The following is a 24,291-nucleotide window of genomic DNA, read 5'->3' as shown; positions in this document are numbered from 1 at the left end:
TAAAAATGCATATAAAATAATCAAGAAAGTATTCCTTCATTAACTATACAAGGTTGTCCACCCAAATCCACCCACAAAAGTGACTACTTACTCTGATCAAAGAAATAGGTTACTAATCCATTGTCACCTTCATCTGAATCAATGGCAACAAGAGTGGTCACTTCTGTTCCCTTGGGCCGGTTCTCAGAAACATTGAGAATGAAAGGACCTTGTCTCTGGAAGATTGGACTGTTGTCATTCACATCCTCCACTTTAATTCTCACCCTGGTCTGGGAGCTCAATGAAGGGGAGCCACTGTCAGAGACATAGAAGATGATAACATGCTCAGAAACCAGTTCTCTATCTAGGGACACCTTTGTCCGAATCTCACCCTTTCTGGGGTCAACAGTGAAGTTGTTGTTCAGCCCAGAGGGGTAAAAATCCAGAAGGCTATTGCTTCCAGCATCTCGGTCAGTGGCAGTAAGTTGACCAACTAAACTGTTGGGGGGCAGATTTTCAGCAATAGAGAACCTGTATTCATCTCTAGAGAATTCTGGCTGATTGTCATTGACATCTGTGACATTAATCTTGACTAGTGCTGTGGCAGAAAGCTGTGGACTGCCATGGTCAACTGCCTTAATAGTGAACTCATAATAATCATGAAGCTCCCTGTCCAGTGGTTCTCTTGTCCATATCTGTCCACTGACTGGTGAAATGCCAAATACAGAGCTGTAGCGTGATTCCACAAAGGAGTAAGATATTTTCTTGTTGTTCCCAGAATCCTTGTCTGTGGCAGAAACTACGTTGACATTTTGACCAAGAGGAACATCTTCTGATACGCTGAACAAATAGAGAGCCCTGTCAAACTGGGGGGCATTATCATTAACATCTTTGACCCTGACAGTGAGTGTCATGTTGGCACTCAAAGCTCGAGGGGTGCCGAGGTCTTCAGCAATGATGCCAATGGAATAGTTCTGCACTGCCTCGTAGTCTAGATTTCTGTTTAGAGTTATCTTGCCAGAGATGCTATCAATAGAAAAAGGTTTATCAGCAGTGTCCTGGAGCCTGTATCGCACAGTTCCATTGTTACCAAGATCTTTGTCAAAAGCTTGAGCAACATATAGATTACTGCCAACAACTTCATCTTCACGAACTTCCAACTCCAACATTGTTGTTGATGGGAAATATGGAGCATTGTCATTTATATCCAGAATTGTAATATTGACCTGAAGATAGAACAAACAAAACCAAAAATTGATTATTGATCTTTTAATGTTGTAACTTATGTTATACATATCACATGTGTGGAATTATTATTATAGTTTTTGGAGGACATATTAAATTTCTTTATGATAAACAATAAATTGTTTTGTTTTGTTTTTAATTGAGAAAACATGCAAGAAATATTTGATATTATAAACAATTTATTCAAAAATGGCAACAATCACGTGAGGCCATCAATGAGTCAGTATTTGAACTAACCTGAGCCACAGCAAAGACAGGTGGGAAGTAGGCTTCTGCCTGTATGCTGAGTACCACAAAAGGACTGACCTCCCTGTCCAGGGATGCTTTAGAGAAAAGCTCACCAGTCACAGTGTCTAGCCTGAACCAATCCACAGTCTGGAAACGAATGCTGTACTTGATTTCTAGGCATCAAAAAAAAAATGTTTGAATTTTTATAATTTTGCAAATTTTGGAACAAATTTTAAACAAGTTTTTTTTTTTTTTTTTAAACAATAATGGAATGAACCAAAACTACAAATTAGAAATGGGATAGATCTAGAAGATTTGGGTGTTTCCAAGTTTTGTTTTTAAAAATAAAAATTTGAAGTTTATACTTTCAGAGATATATCTCTAGGCAAACTTTGCTAGAAATTTTTACTTCTAAAATCTTTCTTCATAGAATATATGCTTATAATACCAGTTATTTTATCTTGTGGGACTCCCTACTTTACAAAAGTGTTTAGAAGTAAATAATCTTAAATATGAGCAAATTGATTTTTCATCTCTACCTTTAATATCTTTTTTAAAACTATATTTCCATGACATGATTACCTGAAGTAGGGTTGGAGAGACTTGCTGGGACCTGTCCTACTTTCTGTCCAATACTTGCAGCCTCGCTGACAGTGAAGTTGAACATTGTGGGAGTGAAGATTGGTGGGAACACATTGCCTGTGATGACACTGACAGTGACCACAGCATTGTCTAGAGATGTCAGTCCACCACCATCTGTGGCTCTGATGATCAGCGTAAATAGTCCATTAGGAAGCACTTTGATCAATTGGATGGACCCTTCAGAGAAATGAACAGAAATGATGCTTATAAAAGATTTCATAAAGAATTTAATTCAATTAATTTAAAACAAAACAAGGACACTGAAAAAGAAATGACCCAAATTATCAATTAATTTTGTAGGGCTTTTACACTACAGTTTAGGCTCTAGGTGTGGCTCTACTTGTCACTTGGATGTAGTATTGAATATGTTTATTAATCATGTACACACATAGCACAGGACACCAGAATCAGATTTAATAGTTCAAAACGTAGAACTTTATTATAGCTTATTGAATCATTAAAAAAAAAAAAAAATACACATCAATGAAAAACTAAGAGATCTATATGACTTTAATCAAATAAGTGGGTTGTCTTAAAATTTGACCTTGAATTTAGTAAAATATTCTTAAAGGTAAATATTAATTATAAAATATTTGAAAAGCAGAAGTGGGGAATGCAACCCTCCGCTGTGAAAAACCCATGCAAACTCTAGCTTTGTCCTCAAAGTACCCAGGTTATCCTGCCTTGTTTAAGGCCAGGTCACCTGGTCACCTGACAATAAAATAAATAAAAAAATATACAGGTAGTTTCTCCCCTTTTTCCCTTCCCAATAAATCTAATGTCATTAAATAAAATACATTAGAAACACAAATAATTAAATTAGTTTAGAAACAGAAATAGCAATTGTAAATAAAACATTCTAAACTATGAGAAGGTGGGTGAGCGGTTGGTTTGGGGGGGGGGGGGGGGGGGGTCACCATTCCAAAGCCAGGATAGGACTCTATTGATTAGTTGTTCTGCTGCACATGAACACAAACTGGTGTCTGTACACATTTTGGTTTGTGACACTAGCTGCTATCAGAATAGAACAGACATACACAAATATGACAAGTATTTAAATAGCAAACTCATCTAAATAAATGAATATTCTTCGTAAATGTAGTGAAGTAGGTGATTTGTCTACGTCAAATGAGGAGCCAGTCCCAGACCTGCAGCCCGTTTACCTAAAAAGTCACCAAAACCTTAAATTTGAGTGAACACACAGCACAATTAAAAGTTGTGAGTCCTAGGAGCGCAGCGTGTATCTCTTAGGGACATATGAATCGATCCGGCCCACTACATTTAATTTCAAACTTATGCTTTTAAAAAAGACATTAAACTTTTTCACAAAATGTAATTTACATTTTTTTGTAAATTTTTTCCATGAGATACCTGTGTTGTTATTGATGGTAAAATAACCCTTGTCATTCCCAGACACAATAGAGTATGTTACAGTTCCAAAGAGGCCACTGTCTCTGTCCCTAGCCTGCACAGTAACCAAGGGTCCAGGGTTGGCATTAGCCATGACATTGATGGCATAGTCTTTGGGTTCAAACTTGGGGTGGTTGTCATTGACATCAGATATCTCCACTTGTATCACAGCCTGAGTTGTCAAGTTATCTAATAATTAAAATAAAAATGTTTATAATTTACAAAACATTCCCAAAAAAAACTAAGATAATATGGAAGTATAGGAATATGTTTGTCCTAAACAAACAGGTTACAGTAATCCAAAATGTGAAGTTCCTTCTGTCAACCTATTATATGCTCTGACTAAGGATTTAATAAAATAAGTTTTTTAGCTTTTAATTATCCTGGTGTTTGAAAAAGCTGTTAGCAAAAGCAAAAAAAGTAATTCTAAGTTTTAAGATAGCAAAAAAAAAAATAAAAAATAAGAAAGTTTTTTTTTTTAAAGAATTCAAATGAGGAACATTTTGTAAGGAGGGGAGGGAGTATACATTAACTTGAAGGCCTTAGGATTTCAATGTCCTTGTTTTAGTGAAACGGACCATTGGGTAGAATAATTTTTTTTTCTAAATGTAAATGTATACATCTGATACACTTTTACTTTCTTGGGCACATTAGATTGATTAGTTGCCCAGTGCATGACTGTCTAAATCCCTATGTATGAAGTGGATTCCTTCAAGGCAAGATTAACTTAACATGGGGCACATTTTCAAACCAAACCACGCTACAACAACAAAAATATTTGCATTTCTAGAACATTTCTTTAGAAAAGCATAAGCCAAAAAAAAATAATTTAAAAAAAAAAACAGTCATACATGATACACATGAAGCGTGGTAAATTGCTTGGTTTCTGGTCCGAGGTATTTTAAGTTTGAATCTCAGTGAAGACTTGGATTTCAAACTTCTTGAGTTTTAGAAGGCTCATTAACCCACCCAACTCTAATGGGTACCTGACTTATGTCGGGGAAGTAAAGGCAGTTTGGTCATTGTGCTGGCCACATGCCATCCTCATAAAAACAGATTCGCTTTACGTCATCTACCCCCAACATTTGAAAGACGGTCATTGACCTGGAAGTGAGGATACATAGTACTGACAGTCACTTTTCACTGACACCTTAACCTATCAAGAGTTACAGTGACTGGGAATCAATGAAATCTTGCACTCCTTTCATAGTTCCAAGCTACACAATCATACAGGAGCTTTCGATGTAGTGAAGACTGACTCTACAAGTTAATCTACTTTATTCTATTCTTTCTAGAAGTTTCTTCTTTTTTTTTTTTTGTTTGTTTGGTTTAATTATTAGTATTGGGGTAATGCAGACAATACCACTATAGGCGCCTCAATGTTGTACTTAAGAACAAATATATATTGTTTGATAAGATATATATAAAAAAGGGGCATATGTATTGTGCCAAGAGTCCCTGTAGCCTGAACTGACTAGATCCAGACGTAGGTGGACCCGAGAGCTTCAACTAATTATGCCCTCATTTGGCGAACAAACAAAAGGGCTAAAGGTTAACAGAGCAAACAGTTCAAGTCAACAGACTCATTGATCAACTTGCACAGCAGCGAGTCTCAAAGTGTTTTCGCACAAGTAACATACGCATCATGGGCGTAGCCAGGGGGGGTGGGTTTGGGGTTCAACCCCCTCCCCCTTGCGGAATTTAGTGACTGATTTTTTGCTTTGATTTTGTTTATTTTAGGTGAGATTTTAATATTAAACCATCACTTGCCCCAGCACAACCAAAGGGGTTTTGAGTTTAAAACCCCCTACCAGGGGGGTTCGAGTTTAAAAACCCCTACCAGGGGGGTTCAAGTTAAAAAAAAACAACCCTACCAGAGGGTTCGAGTTTAAAACCCCCTACCAGGGGTTTTGAGTTTTAAACCCCCTACCTGGGGTTTTTGCAGTTAACTCCTCCTATTCTATAAAACAAAACAGAAAAAAATGCAAACGAAAATCCCCTAATTCCAAGAGCACAGTTAAGGAAGATTTTGATTTAAAAACCCCCTCTTCAATATAAAAAAAAAGCTAATTACGCACTCAAAATGTTAAGAGCGTAGCTAAATGGGTTTTGACTCAGTTCTGAATTTAAACATAACTTCAGCGGGGTTTGAAGGTAAAAATACCTCTTTAATAATAAAAACAAAGCAAATTATACACTCAAAATGTTATGAGTGTAGTCAAAGGGGTTTTGAGTTTAAACTCCCCTCCAGTGGAGTTTGAAGCTGAAAAGTACCTCTTCAATATAAATAAAAGAAAATTACTCACTATAAAATCTATGAGCGTAGCCAAAGGGGTTTTGAGTTTAAACTCCCCTCCAGTGGAGTTTGAAGCTGAAAAGTACCTCTTCAATATAAATAAAAGAAAATTACTCACTATAAAATCTATGAGCGTAGCCAAAGGGGTTTTGAGTTTAAACCCCCCGCCAGGGAGGATTGAGGCTAAAATGTACATCTTCAGTGTAAGAAAAAAAGCAAATTACGCACTCAAAATGCTATGAGCGTTGCCAAAAGGGGTTTTGAGTTTAAACCCCATTCAGAGGGGTTTGATGCTAAAAATACCTCTTCAATATAAATAATAAAAAGCAAATTACACACTTAAATTATTTGAGCGTAGCCAATCCAATCGGGGGTTTTGAGTTTAAACCCCTCTTCTACAGATGGCTTTTTTTTAAAGTTTAAAACCCCTCCAGATGGTTTTGAGTTTAAGATCCCCTTACAGAGCATTTTGAGGTGGAAAACCCCCAACAAATGATTTTGACGACAAAACTTCTCTTTTCGATATAAAATCTAAAGCAAACTACAGTCACTTAATTCCAAGAGCGTATTCTAGAGAGGTTACACATTTTTACCAGTGGCAGGGCTCCATTAATAAACTGCAGTGAATAGTCATCTGCCGAAATTGAAAAACACTAAATGTGGCTCAACAAAGATGGCTAAGACAGATTTTAGGAGTCAGTTATAGAGATTGGGTCTTAATCAAGGAAATCCTATGCCGAACTGGAAGTCGACCCCTTAGTAAGATTGTGAGAGATCGACGCATGAGGTTTGCGGGACATGTTCTCCGACAAAATGAATTACGATTAAGAAGAATTGCAATGATATCCTAGTATAATTTAACGCCACTCATTCATGGAGGTCCTCATGGCAGGTGGGAAGAGGCTTCAGACATTACCTGTGAGAGATTTTAATGGAAACAGCTTGACGTCAAATGCTCCGAACAGCGCGGGAGGGTCTAAGTCAGTAAGAATAGCACATTAGGTTTTTGAAATAAAACTTTTTAATAGCAGGAAATTGCACTGTAGATACCTCAGAATATGCATTTTGTTGGCTTTCAATACCAGAAATAGTGCTTGGCGGCGGGGGAGCCCCGCGCTGGGGTAGCTCCTAGCGCTCCCCCAGACCTCCTTGCTAGTAATGGCGGGGAATCTACAATTTTTCCTCTAACTCATGGAAGAACCTATTCTAGGGCACAATAAACGTCTTCCGAAAGAATGAAGGGTCAGAATGTAATAAAGATTATGTTTACACACACACACATAAATACATATAAAAAAAAATCGCGGGGGCAACCCCCCCCCCCCCCCCGAAAAAAAATCCTGGCTACGCCCATGATACGCATGGAGTCCTACACGTTTGCCTCGTGAAATAGAACACCAGTCTAGCCTAACGATAACTTGACCGGATCCTGAATGGAAATAACATTCAAACCACTGGCATAAAGTATTAGTGCCTCGTTTCTAGCAGTGATTCATCAGATGAGACATTCTCAATGCTTTGACTTTTCATGCGATGCATTTAATGTTCCTACTGAATCTCACTAAAGCTGGGCATAGGCTATTACATCATAACGGATAATGGTGTTATTGCTAAGTGCCCACAAATCAATCAGAAGTTGTGTTTATATTTACAATGAAATGATGTGTGTGCAACAAGCGATGAAGCTGTTACATTGAACAAGAGAACTGCAATGAGATCGGAAAAACCCAAAATATTAAAATGAAATCATTCAATTCAATGCTCATTCAGATTGTGAAGCATTTCAAACACACTAGTTTCAAACTAGGTGACCCCACAAGCCGATCAAGTAATATAAGTTATGTCACACGTGATTGAAAGCAGCGTTGTTTTGTTTTTTAGTTGAATTAATGTGCAATTCATGAAAAGGAAGTCTTCGATGCACTGATGTGATTATGGCCAGCTAGGACATGTTCGAACTTGTTTAATGAAACATGCAGAACGCGGACCAGAGTTCACACACACGCACGCACACATCCCCAGCAAGTGTTGATGGGAAATTCAACAACAGCTAAAAGTCACCAAAGTGAAATAGGGAGATACTTTATGAAGTGTGTGTGTGTGTGAGAGAGAGAGAGAGAGAGAGAGAGAGAGAGAGAGAGAGAGACAGGACTATCTAATTATCACATGATTACAGCAGATTGTGAAGATCTGTTGTATGATATTCTCACACACCCTGTCGTCTGCTCAGTGTAATCACAATAAGGGGAGATAAAAAAAAAAAAAAGAGTCCCATGCTGCCAGGTGCTGCAAGTAATTAGTCCAGGCCAAGAGGATGAGGTGAAATGATTTGTTTCCAGTCAGAATGACATCCATGTGCACCACTGTAAACCGACAAGAGACATGAAAGGGGCGGCACTCGGCGCCAGGCACTAACAAAAAGATGGACACAATGGAAGCATGTGGGTTTGAGCACTGGGTGCCAAGGAGGAGAAGGAAGTCAGTGGGCCGGGCTGTGAGTGTGTGTGTGTATATCCCTTGTGTCATTTCTCCTCTCAATGTATCTGACTGGTTACTTTGTAATGAATGTGGGAAACATGTATATTGAACTAGGTCTACCAGTATGTTTCCAGACAAACCATATCATTGAAGAACGCTCTGCCTTCACCAGTTCAGGATATACAATCTTTCAACATGACTACAATAGTTCACTTATGGCTACATCTTGAGACAGACTGTGTTGCGCATATGTATGACCAAAGATTTGTTGTTGATTTGAGGCACATCGGCACAATTTAGGCCATGTCGTGCCTGCAGTCCCTTAAGGACTACTCTCTCTCTAAACAACAAGGGCCAGATTCTATACAGTAATATAATTAAATTTAAGGTCTATTCACAGTTAAAATAGTAAAGGTAGTAAAAATTTAAATATTTGGTAAAAATCTAATGTAAATAGTGCATGTTCACAAATTCAGAAATCAGATCTTCGTAGATAGCCCCACTTCCCGAATAAAGCCCAGTACCTTCCCAGGGTCGACATTATTAAATAGTGTTTTTATGACCAAAGATAGATAACTCTTGTTTAAAAAAAAAAGGTAATGTTTGTTCTACACATGTCATGATAATGTGATTCTGATTCAGTTATCTTCTCTTTCTATCATTTGAGTTTTCTCCCTTTTAATTTCTCTGTTGCAATAACGTCTTTCAAGAGTGTAAGCGTTGAAACTGAGAAAATAGAAGACGCACTTTCTGTCATTGTGAGTGTGTGTGTATGGTAACAGTTGACCTATGAAATCTAGTGATTAGAAATAGAGTAGAAGAGAATTAGTTCAAGCCTGAATCACAAATACCCTAACTATGTCTTGAATCACAAATACCCTAACTATGTCTTGAATCACAAATACCCTAACTATGTCTTGAATCACAAATACCCTAACTATGTCTTGAATCACAAATACCCTAACTATGTCTTGAATCACAAATACCCTAACTATGTCTTGAATCACAAATACCCTAACTATGTCTTGAATCACAAATACCCTATGTCTTGAATCACAAATACCCTAACTATGTCTTGAATCACAAATACCCTAACTATGTCTTGAATCACAAATACCCTAACTATGTCTTGAATCACAAATACCCTAACTATGTCTTGAATCACAAATACCCTAACTATGTGATGAAATCACATATACCCTAACTATGTGATGAAATCACATATACCCTAACTATGTCTTGAATCACAAATACCCTAATTATGTGATGAAATCACATATACCCTAACTATGTGATGAAATCACATATACCCTAACTATGTCTTGAATCACAAATACCCTAACTATGTGATGAAATCACATATACCCTAACTATGTGATGAAATCACAAATACCCTAACTATGTGATGAAATCACATATACCCTAACTATGTCTTGAATCACAAATACCCTAATTGATGAGATATCAAGTTTTGTCAACAAAGATCTAAAAAATTGTTAATGTACAGTTAATCAACTCATTGCATCCACGGCTTCAACAGACCCCCAAGTGACACTACGCACTCACCTGCATCCACGGCTTCCACCTGGAACTGGTAGGACGTGGCCGTCTCGTAATCCAACGTGCCCTGGACACATATGTCCCCTTTGATGGGGTCCACTCGGAACTCGGACAGCGGTGCCAGCATTCGGGCCATCCTGTAGGTCACGGGAGAATTTTTCCCACACTCCAGGTCAGAGGCTGAAACCTGAGGGAAGAAACAATAGCTCATTGAGGCAGGTGTTTAAGTCAGTGCTCTAGTGCATGATACACACGTCAATAGAGTGCATCAATACTAAAAGGTCAATCCACAATTAGAAAGGAACAAAATGAAAACAAGTGACTAAAACATAAAGAATGGGAGAAGGGGGAGGCGCAGTAGTGGAGCCAAAAAGAAAGAAAAAGTTGTTCATCTTTCTAAAGTGACATCAGAAATAGTTCTCTTGCTCTGGACACTCAATGCAACAACATTACCTCAATAACATGGCATTCAAGAAATACAATTTTATTGGAACAGAAACTTTGCTTGGAAATTGTAGTTCCGGGGAATTATCACGCTCTAGAAGTTTAAAAAAAAAAGCCCAACTGTTTTCTACTTAGCATAGGGAAAGTTTTGAGACACCTCTATACTAATTAAAACAAAGATGTATCTAAAGCCAGAAATCTATGTTACTTAGATGTACACATGAGCGGTTCTGTAGAAGTGTAGGTTTTGTTCAGACTAAACTCAGTTCTCAGCTCTTTACAATTTTGGTCCGTGTAGCGCACACACAGTTTTTTTGTGTTCTCGTTCAACGTACAGAGCAGCAACGAACAAAAAAAAAAAAAAAACAGTGCATGAGTTTGTGTTCCGCTGCCATAATGAGCTACCGGCTGTGCCACTGTAGAGGAGTTAAGATCGTGTGAATACAGCCAGACAATCTAACAGTGCCAAGGGATTACACTGGAAGGTTGCAACTGAAGTGCATCTTGAGAGGAGCTGTCACTCAGGCACACATGTATGCACAGAGGCATTCAAACACACACATGCACAGAGACATTAACACTTTGATCCCGGAATCTCTCTTTGTACAACTAGAACCCCCGTAGCTGGGATAAAGTGATGTTACTGGGGGAGGAGGGGGGTTAAAAAAATAACATTATGCTGAAAAGGAAGAAGAAGCTAATTAAATAGTACTATAGTGTCAATATATATGTGAAGTCGCTATAATGTTTGAATGTGTATTAAGTATATCTAATAGTGCTTGTATAGTTGTGGACCTGGCTGAGAAACCTTGTCTCGGCCCTCACCTAGCTAAGAATCCGCCTCGGTAGTCACCAGCTGAGAACCCTTGTCTCAGTAGTCACCTAGTTGAGAACCCTTGTCTCAGTAGTCATCTAGTTGAGAACCCTTGTCTCAGTAGTCACCTAGTTGAGAACCCTTGTCTCAGTAGTCATCTAGTTGAGAACCCTTGTCTCAGTAGTCATCCAGCATTTACATCTACATCAAACTCACCACACCAAGTGAAAGCAGTTTGCTGTGTTAAGTTCAAACAGCCAGAGCTTAAAGTCAACTCAACACTAGGGGGGACAAGAAGCACTTAAAGCTTTGAGAGAGGAGGGGGGGGGATGATTGCAAAGAACAAAGAGGGAGTCCCCAAAGTAGCTACTCTACAACACCCCAACCTCAGTGAATTTTTCTTCAGGAATAATGACAATGAAATCAACAGCAGAAAAAAAGAAACAAAACAGACACCACCCAAATGTACAATTACGCTTTTCTGGAATTTAATTTTTTATTCTGAGATGGGGGGGGGGGGGCACATGACTTGGATATCTAGCTCTAGATAAACTAAAACGGGAACAGTGCTTGAAAATAACCGCTTTTTTTTTTATATATTAATGACACACAATAAATGAAATGTATTAATATTTTCTAATCTAATCATTGTGTGTGGTCAATGTAAAATCGATGGTCAAACGAAAGCAGAAGTGTGGCCAGCACAATTACCAACACCATATTGGACCAACGCAAACTACTTTCGCTATTTTAGTCCAAGGATTTGAACAGCGGACTCCTCGATAAATAACGTTGTAAAGTTCTAGTTATTGGCCATGAAATGTTCCTGGTGGGGGGAGGGAAGCTTCCATCATCTCCAACTACAGTGGACGGGGCACAGGAAGAACATCTTCTGTCTGACCCTCAATCATTCTACTGTTTTACGGGTCAACGGCTAACGCGTTCTCCTCCAGCAAAGGGCCGGACAGGTCACCAACTGTCCGCCCCCATCCCCAACTACTTAGGAGTAGCATGCGACATCCCGGGGCGCTGCGACCATTGTGACTGAGACATTTCAGTGTCACATCCCCGACGCCCCCTCTCCCTCCCCACTAAGGTGAGACTAGAATGGGAAAGGGGGGGGGTGGAGAAGCCACTGCAGTTCTGCTTCCTAGATGGACCAGGCGAAAGGGAGGAAGAGTGTTGACAGTGGAGTGCTAGCGGTGCTGTGGGCTCAACAGGAGGGGGCGCTCTGTGTGTCGTGAGAGTGTTTACCCACGCACGTCGGTGTGTGTGGCGTTGCTATTTTAACTTGTGAACCAAGGTTTACAAAACTCGGACTAGACTTTCACTAGAAATTTCGATTTATTGATGTATTATCAATAGACCTGGGTGAATAGCATTCACGTGACCTTGTCAGATAGAGAGCACTATTAACTACAATTAAACAAAGCTGTTTGATGTTCACTTTTCACACCATCTCCACCATGTTCTTTACCTATTACCAACTAGAACATGAACCAAGTAGGGCATGAACAAAGGACATGAACCAAGTAGAACATGAACCAAGTAGGGCATGAACAAAGGACATGAACCAAGTAGGACATGACATAAGGCTTAAAACCCAATTCTCTAAGGCTAGCCTAAGTAACATGAGGACTACATAAGAAGTCCATCTTATACAGATCCACTTTTGTTTTCAAGGTAACAGCAGCTCACTGACTATTTGAATGTCAGATTTGACGTCATTCAAAAATGCCTCCAAAAGTTGATCTAGGTTTACAACGTTAACAAAAATAATATGAAGATTTATTCAAAGCAATGAAAACCATTGCCCTGTAAAGAAAACAGTTCTCCTACTTCCATACCGTTAGAAAGGTGCATGCATGGATCAGCCGTAATGACACCGACGTGATAAAAGGCACAAAGGAGCCGACCAGAGAGGACGTGTTAGATCTCGAGGTCCGGTTGTTAGCCCACAACCACAACATGACCTCCCGTGGCCGGGGAAATCCAGGTCATTACCACAAAAGCACATCAGCCATCGTGGGCATTAGCGTCCGACGGTTGGAGCGTTTACTTTGGGCAGTCATTTCGTTTCATTAGTGGTCAGCGGGCAGTATACTACATAACAATGATGGCTGGTGGACCAGCCAGAGTCAAAGTTGGTTAAAAGGGAAGTGGTTTGAAGGAAGATAAACAACCACCTCACTGTGAGGATACGCACTATTAGTGCATGTTATTTATAGACTAAGTATGACTCAAAAAAAACTAATACAGATATAGATATCTAGTTCAAAGTATTAAAAGAATCGACAGTATTCTCTAATAAAGTGAGGATCAACACATTGACATTCATGTCGCTAGCAATCGCACAAATAAGTCATTACATTCATAAAGACATTCACTTGTCAAAAAAAATAAAATAATAATAAATAAATAAATAAAAGGGGGGGGGGGCAACTTATGATCTCCCACGATTCAACAAGTCTCCTAGTTTCCCCAACACTGCTTGCTCCCCTAATTGTCCGATGTAAATGATTCACTTGTTGCTGGGTAGAACACGTAATGTTCAACGAAAACCACTCGCGTTGTCCATGTCTAGAGTGTAGATCTTCATTTAGAGTGCGAAATAAATCATGACATTTAAGACTTAGTTTTGGTGAACAGTTAGCTGAAGGTGGATTAACTCTATTAGAAGTGGAGAGTTACACACACACGCAGACAGAAAGAGAGAATCAATAAAAAAAAAAAAAAAAAAAAAAACGACAAAAATTGACACTGCAAAGTACAAAATAAATCCTAGCCAGCTCCCACACACACACACACAGTGTTGAGTAGTGTAAGTGGGAAGAGCAAGTACAACTGAGTGGCCATTCCTTTCGTATGTACTGTCAGGCCACCATGTCTGGAAACATGCTTGACTCAATGAAAAGAGAAGGAAGCTAGCCTGTATACAACCTAAAGAGGTAGCACCAAGTGACAAACATTTGTCTTACACATCAAGACATAGGGAAACAAACTTTGACAGGGAGATGAAGAAGTCTTAGACAAATGTAGACATACAAGAGAAAAAACAAAAAAGGGGGGGGGGCAATATTAAGCCAAGACTGAACACAGAAAAATAGTTTTAAAAATAGTTTAAAAGAAAAAACAAAGCTTATCTAAGGGGATATTTACGGCCACATCTCACAATACTGTAAGATTTATTTCACACTAACTAACTTTGTAGTAAACTTTTCTAATTGATTCTCTGCAAAGTTACAACTTGATCCGCGAATGGGAAGAGGAGAAATAACGTGTACACAATTTTGACCTGACAGAAGGAGTGACGTTCACTCCAGTTTGTTTTAGTTCTTAATTTCGGATCTTCCTTCAGATTATTTTGTCCACACACAAATCTAAGGTTGGTAGTGGACAGGGTTCAAACTCGGCACCAGCAAGGCGACACCACAAGTCAGCCAACTAGTCAGTCATCTTGCTAACCCTTGAAAAGAATATTGCCTATACACTCAATAACCCGAACAAGTTCACAGCACTAAACACAAAAAAAAAAAAAAAACACGTATTCCCGACTTCAGTAGACCCAATCGACATGCACAAATTGGTTCCGAAATGAAAAGCTTTGAATACAAAGAACATAGCAAAACACCTCTCCAGTTAAAAGTCAAGCCATTGAGGGCGTTATTCTTTTTCCTTCCCTTACACGTCTGTCTCTGTGCGGCATGAGAGAGACGAACACACAGTGTTAAAACATCCCCCCCACACACACAAACACATACAGTATACACACTCCCTAAAACCCGTTTTATAATTAAGAGACAGACAGCTCTTAGAATTGATTCTACCAATTTTTCCATAACAAGGAAGAAAAAGTCTAGATGGCCAGGTCGTCCTCGGCTTGGTCTAGTAAGATAAACATTTTGATTATTTCAATCTATGGAAATATGAGACTTGAATTCAATACATTTGTATTTGATTAGAGATAACTTTGAAAAGAAGACAAGACAAAAAGAACTATAGACAAATCTTCCTCAAACTAATGGTACTCTAAAAGAGGACTCGCCTCCTACCCTTCTAGTCCCATACGTACACCAACAGATGTGTATTGACTGAAGGCGATACTGTCTTACCTCTAACTGACTTAACATGTTACACTTTCTGCGCCACAATGAAACCAGGGGAGAAGGGGGCGAACCCATTACCGCCCTTTTCAGGTCTTAGTGTTTGCGAAAAGGTCCGTCATTTTGTCGTTACGAAGCACTCAGTGACAGATCATAAGAGAAAAAAAAATGTCTTTTCATAACAACGGTGTATGTTAATCCCATCAAGCTCGCCCATTGCCGGCTCTATGTGGCTGGTGTAGCCCGCTGAGGGGCCCCCAACTGCTGGGCCCCAACTGAGGATTAGCTCACTTCTCTTTCGTCAAAGTCAATTATTTTTTATTTCAATTGGGCTGAGACGAGAGAGGGTGGGGCTGATTCAAATCCAGTGGAGTTGGGTGACGTTAGGTGCTCATTTGTTGTCCTCTTTAAATTGAGAAAACACTTAGAATACGTGTGTCTGTGTGTGTGTGTCTGTGTGTGTCCACAGTTCAGGAAAGAACTAGATCTAGAAGTTTAGAAGACGTGTGTGTCTGTGTGTGTGTGTGTCCACAGTTCAGGAAAGAACTAGATCTATAAGTTTACAAGACGTGTGTGTGTGTCTGTGTGTGTGTCTGTGTGTGTGTGTGTCCACAGTTCAGGAAAGAACTAGATCTAGAAGTTTAGAAGACGTGTGTGTGTGTGTCTGTGTGTGTGTCCCCACAGTTCAGGAAAGAACTAGATCTAGAAGTTTAGAAGACGTGTGTGTGTGTCTGTGTGTGTCCCCACAGTTCAGGAAAGAACTAGATCTAGAAGTTTAGAAGACGTGTGTGTGTCTGTGTGTGTCCCCACAGTTCAGGAAAGAACTAGATCTAGAAGTGACTTGATGAATGTCACGTCCATAATCATCTCAAGACATTCACACGTGTGTGCTACATTGGCTCTAACACATTACTGTCAAATAAGAGCACACAATGCACATTGAGCCCTAGCACTGCAGTTACTTCACTTCATAGCTTCTACAGATTGAAGCTGTACACATACATAAAGATATTTTTTTTTACGATTTAGGAGATTATGACACGGTCAGTGTGTGTTACAATATAAATCTATTTATTAGATGATGAGATGGTTACCTGACTTAAACGGGGGCGGGGAGGCGCTCGAGTTCGAATCCCTATCAGTCGGGACCCAAAACCGAAGCGAAAATTGCTTTTTTTTTAAATTGCGTAACATTTTTTACGTTTTAGCCAAACATCTATAAAAAAGCTAACAAGATCCTCGAAATAAAGAATCACCCTTTGGGTCAGGATTTTGTGATTTTACCATCACAAAAGAGATACAAGACACCGATACCAAAGACAAACAGACACAAACACTCTTTTGTTACCCTGGCAATCAAATCATTAAATAAGAACAATCTGGTATAAACTTTGTCACATGTAAATTATGAGTGAGTCTGGTGTGAATGTACACTTTGGTTTCTTATAGTTATAATGTTTTTTGTTTGGTGTGATGCACAAATTGTAAGACAAATTTCCTTACGGATAATAAAGATTATTATCATTATTATTATTATTATCTTAAAGTATAAATATCCCATTACAGTAAAAAAAAATGGTACCGTTAGAAAGGTTATTTTAAGCCTTTTAAGAAGATATACAAGTTTTCCCGTTTGGTTAAACAAATAACAGTAATAATCCTTTACGCGTAACATCACCGCACCAAATACTCGTGCTAGCGGCTGTGATCGTTGTATACCTTGTTGGTTTATTCCTCAAATGAGGCGTATGTCAACAAATGAACCTTTAAACATGTGTATTTTATAGAAAAATGGACGAGCTTTACAATGGTACCAATAACTAATTGAGTAACATAGTTTTTATATAAATAAATGTTTAAAAATCCAAAAAAATTGCTTTGTGACAAAGACGTACTTTTTTTAGTTAATGTCACCACTGAAAAGCTTGTCCATTTTTCTTGAAGAGAGTGTACATTAAAAAAAAAAAAAAAAAAAAGGTTGACGTGTTATCCATTTGTAACCGAACAAGACGCATCAAAGAGCTATGTCGCCAGTGGGTGCGTAGTCTGCTAGAATGAGTGGTAATGCTCCCTAGCAACACAGGGAGTCGTTCAAGAAAAATGCTTTTTATTAAATCTACAACATCGTATAGTTAGTAAGGGAAATGTCTGAGATGGGTCAATACTTGGTAAATATGAGATATGTATTGGTATTTCATGTTCTCTTATTCTAAAAAAACTGATATCGCTACGTTAATGAAATGTTAATGTGTGACACATCTGTGAGTATTTTTTGTTTTTAAGGGGCCATGTCTTCGAAAGTAAACCTAAATTTTTAATAAACATATTATGTAAAATAAAATTGATACGAATTAAAGAGGGGGATTTTAAGTTCATAAAAAAACCTTATGTTTCAACATGTTTAATTAATAATTATAAGTGTAATAAATGTATAGAAATAGAAAGTCATCGCATATTGGCTTTATTCGTTGCTAATATCAACAAAATGTGGCATCGAGTGCACCTATCAAAATCTAGAGTAAATCTGGTCTTTTAACTAGATCTATATTATATATATACAAAATAGTTAAAAAATATTACTAAATTGTATCTATTGACATATTTATTACAATGTAGTGCTCTCTCTCTCTCTCTCTCTCTCTGTGTGCGCGCGTGGTGTGTCTGTGATTTTCACCGATAGATTTCATCACAGACAAAACCAATGCAGAGACAACACGACAGTGACAGTAAGTAGAAAGCCTAAGATAAGTTGTTACAGTGTTCTTTTGTTTACCCTTGGAAGTGAATTGACACAAATACTGCAAACAGAATACTACGATTAGCAAGGCAACAGTAAGGGGAGGTAGGGGGAGGCTGAATTTCTAAACGCTGTAGCTTGAAAAGAAAAGTAAGCCAAAAAAAAGTCAACTCAACTACTGAACTAGTGTGAACGACTGTAGAGGTCGCTGTCTCTACTGCTGTACAATTGAACTGGACAGATATTGAAGCTAAATGCGTCATTTCAACAAACTCCAAAGTCACGTCGTCTGAAGGTGTCTACATCACGAGTTGCTAGCTAGCATGTGTGTCAGATGCCTTGAGGTCAGGTCTTCAATGCACAAGACTTTTCTTTCTGGACTTAATTATACATTGAGCCTTAGTGCATTCTTTCTCAACGATACGCCCATTTCTTTTTTTCTGCACCCTCCCTTTCCCTCTCAAAAGAAAAAAAAAACAACTGATAAAATCAAAAATGTCTCCGCGACACGACCAGTGTGACAGAGCCAAGAAGGCAAGTAAGATTGGTAGCCTTAGATTTTAGCTCCGATAGGGCTATGAATGTCTCCAAATAACCAGATGACTAGTATGGGTTGTCTCAATGTCTCATCATCAGATCGACGTGTCAGTCGGCCAGGTTTAGCGGCCCCCGAAAGGGGAAAAGATGCTATTAGTTTTGTGTGGCCTGTCTGTCCGCCCGTCCCGTTTACATCTCAGAAACTAGAAGAGAAAATGAAAATCGGACATCATAATATTTTAGATCATTCAAAGTTCTGATGCAACGGCTACTTTTTTTTCTTTTCTGAAAGCGAAAAATCTAATTTTTTAAATGAATTATGCAAGCAGTTTTTTCATAAAATTTTCACAAATATTCACTATTAATAGTAACAAACACTGGAGTCTTTTAAATAAGGGAGGTAACTGTTAACCTTTTTTTTAAACACATTTATGCAAAAGGTTTTATAATTTTAATCAAAAAATATTATTTTTTTACTATTGTATTGCCAAGTTATGTAAGTTCTGTCATACTAAATACTACATTTACAAAAAAAAAAAAAAAATTAAAGAGAAAAATCTATTTACTGTGCAAATAAGCTGGACATAATTTAAAACAGCAATTACTAAGTAGTTTTTTTTCTTTTTCATATTATCGCGTCCGTTGCGCGTGCACGCAGACATCCGAAATATAAAACTAAATTAATTTAAAAAAAAAGAAATTTTAGAGACTTTGAATAAGAGATTGACCGTTTACAAAACAATTAGATACTCATTATAAGACATCAATTAGGACAGATTCACATCCAACTTCACATTCACCCACACCTATCCCTTGGTCTGCTGGACCTTTGGGGCACCACACAGGATCTGTCAACCTTCTTTCTCCATTCTTCTCTGTCATTTGCCTTTGATAGAATTTAATACCGATATTCTTCTGAAAATATTGAAACCTGCCTTTTTTCCAGCAAGGATGGACCACTTTGAGAGCCGATTTTGAGTTTGTTTCCACATAAACTGTCTCGTAACCTTGTTTATTTCAAAGACGTGTTTTATTTTAGGCTTCTGTGTGTATCGTTAAATAATAATAGATAATTTAGAATTCTGTGGAAATCGATAAGAAGGATGATAATAACAATAATAATTTCTTAGTGGCGTTAGGGGGGCTCCAAAGAATGTAACGAAGATCGACCCTGGCAGTGCCAAAGACAGAGATTTAGTTCACTTCCATTGATGATAAAACAAATACACTTCTTAAATATAGTCAGGTCACCATAAATATTTCTGATGAACTTTTAAGTTCGACTACATAGATCAAGACTTACAAGTAATTTGGTCTAAACAGTTAGCTACAGTACTATTGAATCAATGGCCACTAACATATGACAATAGTGAATGTGCTCGCGTGATTTATGACATTATACTGTATTGTATGTTGACAACTTAGTACTTTTTCCATTTGTCTGTCCCTTTGTCCAACCCTTCACCTCACTCTATAATTATACCTCACGGGATATGCAATACGCTCTTCCACTATGCATTATGTTCTTTACTTAGTAGAACCACAGTGTGAAGAAGCGACCAGTCACTAATCAATAGAGAAGCTTTAAATCTGTGTGAGTCAAAGGGAAAAAGAGGGTGGTGGGGGAGGTGGAGTGGAAGACTTACAGAGAGAGAGAGAGAGAGAGAGAGAGAGAGAGAGAGAGAGAGAGAGAGAGAGAAAGAGAGAGAGTAGTACTTCAAATGAATACTAAAATGAGACATGACTAACAATGCGGAGACTACAAATGACTATCACAGTTAACTGCAGCCTGTGACTCCATCAACAAATGGGGAGGCTGAGAGAGGGACACTGAACTCATTCAATCAAAAATCTCCCAATCACTTTGGATGACGTGGTGTTTGCTAACAAGACAGGACAGGATGGCGTGTCCCAGTGCGAGGCAAGTATTGAGACCAAGTGGCTAAGCCTCATTAGCAGCATCTCAGGTTCAGGTGATCCATATCTTTGAGCAGTAATAGCGCACCGTGTCACAGACACTCTGTGAAGACTTAGATCCAAGTCCTTGTTTAGTTTCTAAGTTGTTGACTGGCTCTTGGTAATCAAAATTTAATTTTTACAAAATGAACTTTCAATCCTATTTTTTAAACTCTTCAAGTGAAATAAGCTTGTCCCACGTTATTAAATCCTTGAGAAAACAAACACACACAAAAAAAAAAACACTTTAGTTCAACATTCAATTTTTATTATTTCTAGTATTAAAAAAAAATAATTCCTTAACAAAAAGACATTTTTCAAGCTTCTAACAGCTAGTAGAATGTGGTAGTCAACGCACAGCTAGTAGAATGTGGTACTCAACTAGTAGAATGTGGTGCTCAACGCACAGCTAGTAGAATGTGGTACTCAACTAGTAGAATGTGGTGCTCAACGCACAGCTAGTAGAATGTGGTACTCAACGCCCAGCTAGTAGAACATGGTACTCAGCCCACAGTTCTGAATGTGATACACAGTCGATAATCGAAAAGGGGGAGTCGAAATCTGTTTTTTTCCCCCGAGGCGTCCCCGTTGAAAGTTTCTTTTCATCGTGTGCAGTCTAACAGCCAATTGGAAATGATCAGGACACCTGGTTAGAACATTTCAAGGAGAAACGCTTCTGAAACAGGGAGTGGGAGCAGGAGGTGGAGGGGGGGCTGCCAGGGAGAGGATGATTTAACGATAATCTGAGCCACAATGCTTGGGGCTGAGGAGAATAGCATTGCACTGAGAAGTCAAAAAGAAATTACTTGCATGCCAATTCCAATCAGCTTAAAATTCTTACAATGAATTTCTTAGTTTTCTGGATTTCAGTGCACATTTATTACCGCCAGGTATCTACACATACCAGACATTCTATTTTATTCTCTGGACGTCTACTTTCAAAGTACCGAGAAACTCTTGTACGTTGAAACAAGACAAAAAGTGCCCAAGTTGAAATCTCCATATGGACCAATTAAATTTATTTTTAGTACTTCATTACCGACACAAGCGGGACGGCATACGTGACTCTTTTTGCACACGCCGTCACCAACCACTACAGAGCTACATTTTTCCATTTACCAACCACTACAGGGCTACATTTTTCCATTCACCAACCACTACAGAGCTACATTTTTTCATTCAACAACCACTACAGGGCTACACTATTCCATTCTCTGGATAACATTGTTAGCAAAAATAAATGTCACTTGAAAAAGAGTTGGAGCATCTCTAAGATGTGAAATAGTACTTGCACATACTGCCACGTGGTAACTGACACATGACAGTACTTATCTGTAACTCCCAAATGGTCATATTCACACTACTGAAGAAAGTACTAATGAATTTGAATTCCCTCAACAGTGAGAGGGAAGAAAGTTGACAGTGTCAACCGATGTATTATCAACAGAAGTGTCAACGCTGATTACTACCATTCTTAATAAGCCCTATAGTGCCCCCTTCCAATGCGCCGCCGCTGACTAGGCTTGAGAAAGATGTACATTGTTGTGTCCAATGTTTTCATGAAACTTGGAAGTCTAGCAAGTCAATGAAATCTGTTCGCGCCAACGAGTGGACTCGGGTGTAATACTTCCATCACATTCCAGAGCGACTCAGAGCCTGGGCTTAATGGGATACACGTGTGCGTCAGTCTTAGCTTTCTCAGGCGCATTAGCTCTGCATCACTTCCAGTGTCACATTCTCGCTTGACACTGAGATCTCGGCATTGTATCATCCTCGCCCAGATTCCATTCGTGGATGGTAGATCGACATTCTAGGTTGCTGGGTATTTGCCCGCTGCTGTTTAGAAGAGTCGACGTCACTTTCTCATAAATAATTCTTATTCTACTAGATCTATCAAGTGGATATTTGTGTACTTCGTGTTGCAAGATCGCTGAGTAGAATACAAACTAAGCTTGGCCTCAATCGGTTCTGTTTTCAAAGCCATTCAAGTCCAGGTCTTCCTGAACACTAGAGATTGCGTGAGACTGAGGCCTCAAGACAGAGAAAGAACATTGAACTACAAGGCTGAACAGAATCTGAAGTCCAAGAGATACAAAGACTATAACAGAAGTTTGTATACATCTAAGTCTTTCAAAGTTAGATTTTGAAAAGTTTATAGTTTTAGTCAAGAAAAGAAAATCTTCAAATTGTCGCTTACAAAATAAGACTTCTGGAGTTATTTCTAATTGACATCTTTTAACATAGAAATGTGTCTCTACCGTATTTTTGGTTCAGTCCGTAGGAAATAATTCCCTATCCTTCTCCGGTACCCATTTTTGTTGTTCCCTCATCACAACAGTGAGGACTGATTATTGAGTGTGTGAGGTTTCTTCAAGCGTATTCACCCCTAGCTGAGAGGATCTATTCAAATGTTGATGTGATAGTTTGGTAGGGCACTGAACTTTGTTTCAACTCTTTACAGTGAATAGCACGCTGTAGGTTTGGAGCATCAAAAAAAAAGTCAAGTCTAATAGTACTAATAATTTTAAATTAAAATTAGAACATTTTGATTCCTTAAAACATTAGTAATAAAAATTGGCAAAACTGTCCTAGTTATGTCCAGTTTTTTTTGTTTTTTTTTTGTGTTCACAATTCTGAAAGAAAGGTTAGAAAGAACATATTTACAGTCTAAAACTATCTATCGTATTACTGTGTATAACTGACTTTCTTTATTGTATAAAATTATTGAGTAAACTTCCTTGAAAAGTAAGACCAGCGACATAACTAAAAGGGGTGGGCTCATTCATAACCTTTACAACAAACTCTATAGATACAGATGAGATCTTAGGTCTCAGTGTGCGTGTGTTTGTGTGTGTGTGTGTTCTGTACTATCGCTATCTATTAGTTGCAAACTTATTTCTTTTCTTTGTCCGAAGTCTCACTTCCTCTGGCTCTCACGTAAAACTGTTTCAAACAAATCTATCCTGGCAACTAACGAGTTCCTATCATGAATTCTCTGCTCAAATGGTTTGAGTTAAAACAAGAGAGAAAGAGATCGCCATAGCTAACTATTGAGAGAGCCGATAAGTTGCTAGCCCTCCACAACACAGGGTGACGGGAGACAAAACGCAGGGTTATAGTATCTCATGGAGACTTCGCGGGAAAGTTTTGTACAGTTCTAAAGCACAGGATCAATGAAGTAATGGGCAGGATTACGCTGTCCAAACATTGCACGCAGCGGATTGCTCTGCGGGAGGTGGCTGCCTCGCCTTGATGATCACAATGAATCGGGGTGCCTGCGTTCTCGGGTGGCGTATGTTGAGCCTAGACTTGGGATACATTCCATTCTCTGTCGAGTACATTGCTGCTTAGCTATCAACAAAACCGAATCCTGGTAAGGTATTTTTAAACCGTATTTACACCTCTGATTATGTATAAACAGCATTGCACATGAGAAGACTATGAGAGCCTTCACGACTATGTACTTAAATAGCAAAGAAGCCAACCAAGTTCAAGTCCACGGTTCGAAAACGGCCAATATGAGTAGTCAGTAGTTCGAGGTGAACTAGTTCAAATAAATGGTCCGCGGGCCATATCCGGCCCACACGGTAGTGCTACCTGACTTGTGTCCACATGACGTAATGAAGCCGCAAAGGCTCGGTTCAACTGGACTCGACCATTTGTTGCTTCTTTTTTTTTTTTTAAATCGATGCAGCAAGTGACATGCGTGTTGGAAATTATATGTGGCCCCTTTCCACGCGGGGGCCGAAAAAGTTTGGCAGTTTTTTTTTAGTTTTTTTTCTGGGGGGAGGGTATGATAGACTGATATGTAAGATTGCACCCAATAGTGATTACAGATTCGGCCATCTCCTGACTGCCAACT

General features: G+C 38.7%; 1 protein-coding gene across 4 annotated transcripts in view; it reads right to left on the bottom strand.

The window, feature by feature from the left end:
- Nucleotides 1-24,291, bottom strand: part of LOC106056647 (protein dachsous-like) — a 99,278-nt gene that overhangs the window by 20,000 nt on the left and 54,987 nt on the right. For all 4 annotated transcript variants that reach the window (XM_056038978.1, XM_056038979.1, XM_056038980.1 and 1 more), the window contains exons 3-7: nt 9,845-10,025; nt 3,466-3,693; nt 2,035-2,271; nt 1,462-1,625; nt 92-1,205 (exon numbers count right to left, since the gene is read on the bottom strand). In XM_056038978.1, coding sequence (XP_055894953.1) covers nt 92-1,205; nt 1,462-1,625; nt 2,035-2,271; nt 3,466-3,693; nt 9,845-10,025 — 1,924 coding nt within the window. The remainder of the gene's footprint in view (nt 1-91; nt 1,206-1,461; nt 1,626-2,034; nt 2,272-3,465; nt 3,694-9,844; nt 10,026-24,291) is intronic.

Source organism: Biomphalaria glabrata, chromosome 8, assembly GCF_947242115.1.
Source record: "Biomphalaria glabrata chromosome 8, xgBioGlab47.1, whole genome shotgun sequence".
Classification (NCBI taxonomy): domain Eukaryota; kingdom Metazoa; phylum Mollusca; class Gastropoda; family Planorbidae; genus Biomphalaria; species Biomphalaria glabrata.
This window is presented reverse-complemented; position numbering and strand designations above follow the sequence as displayed.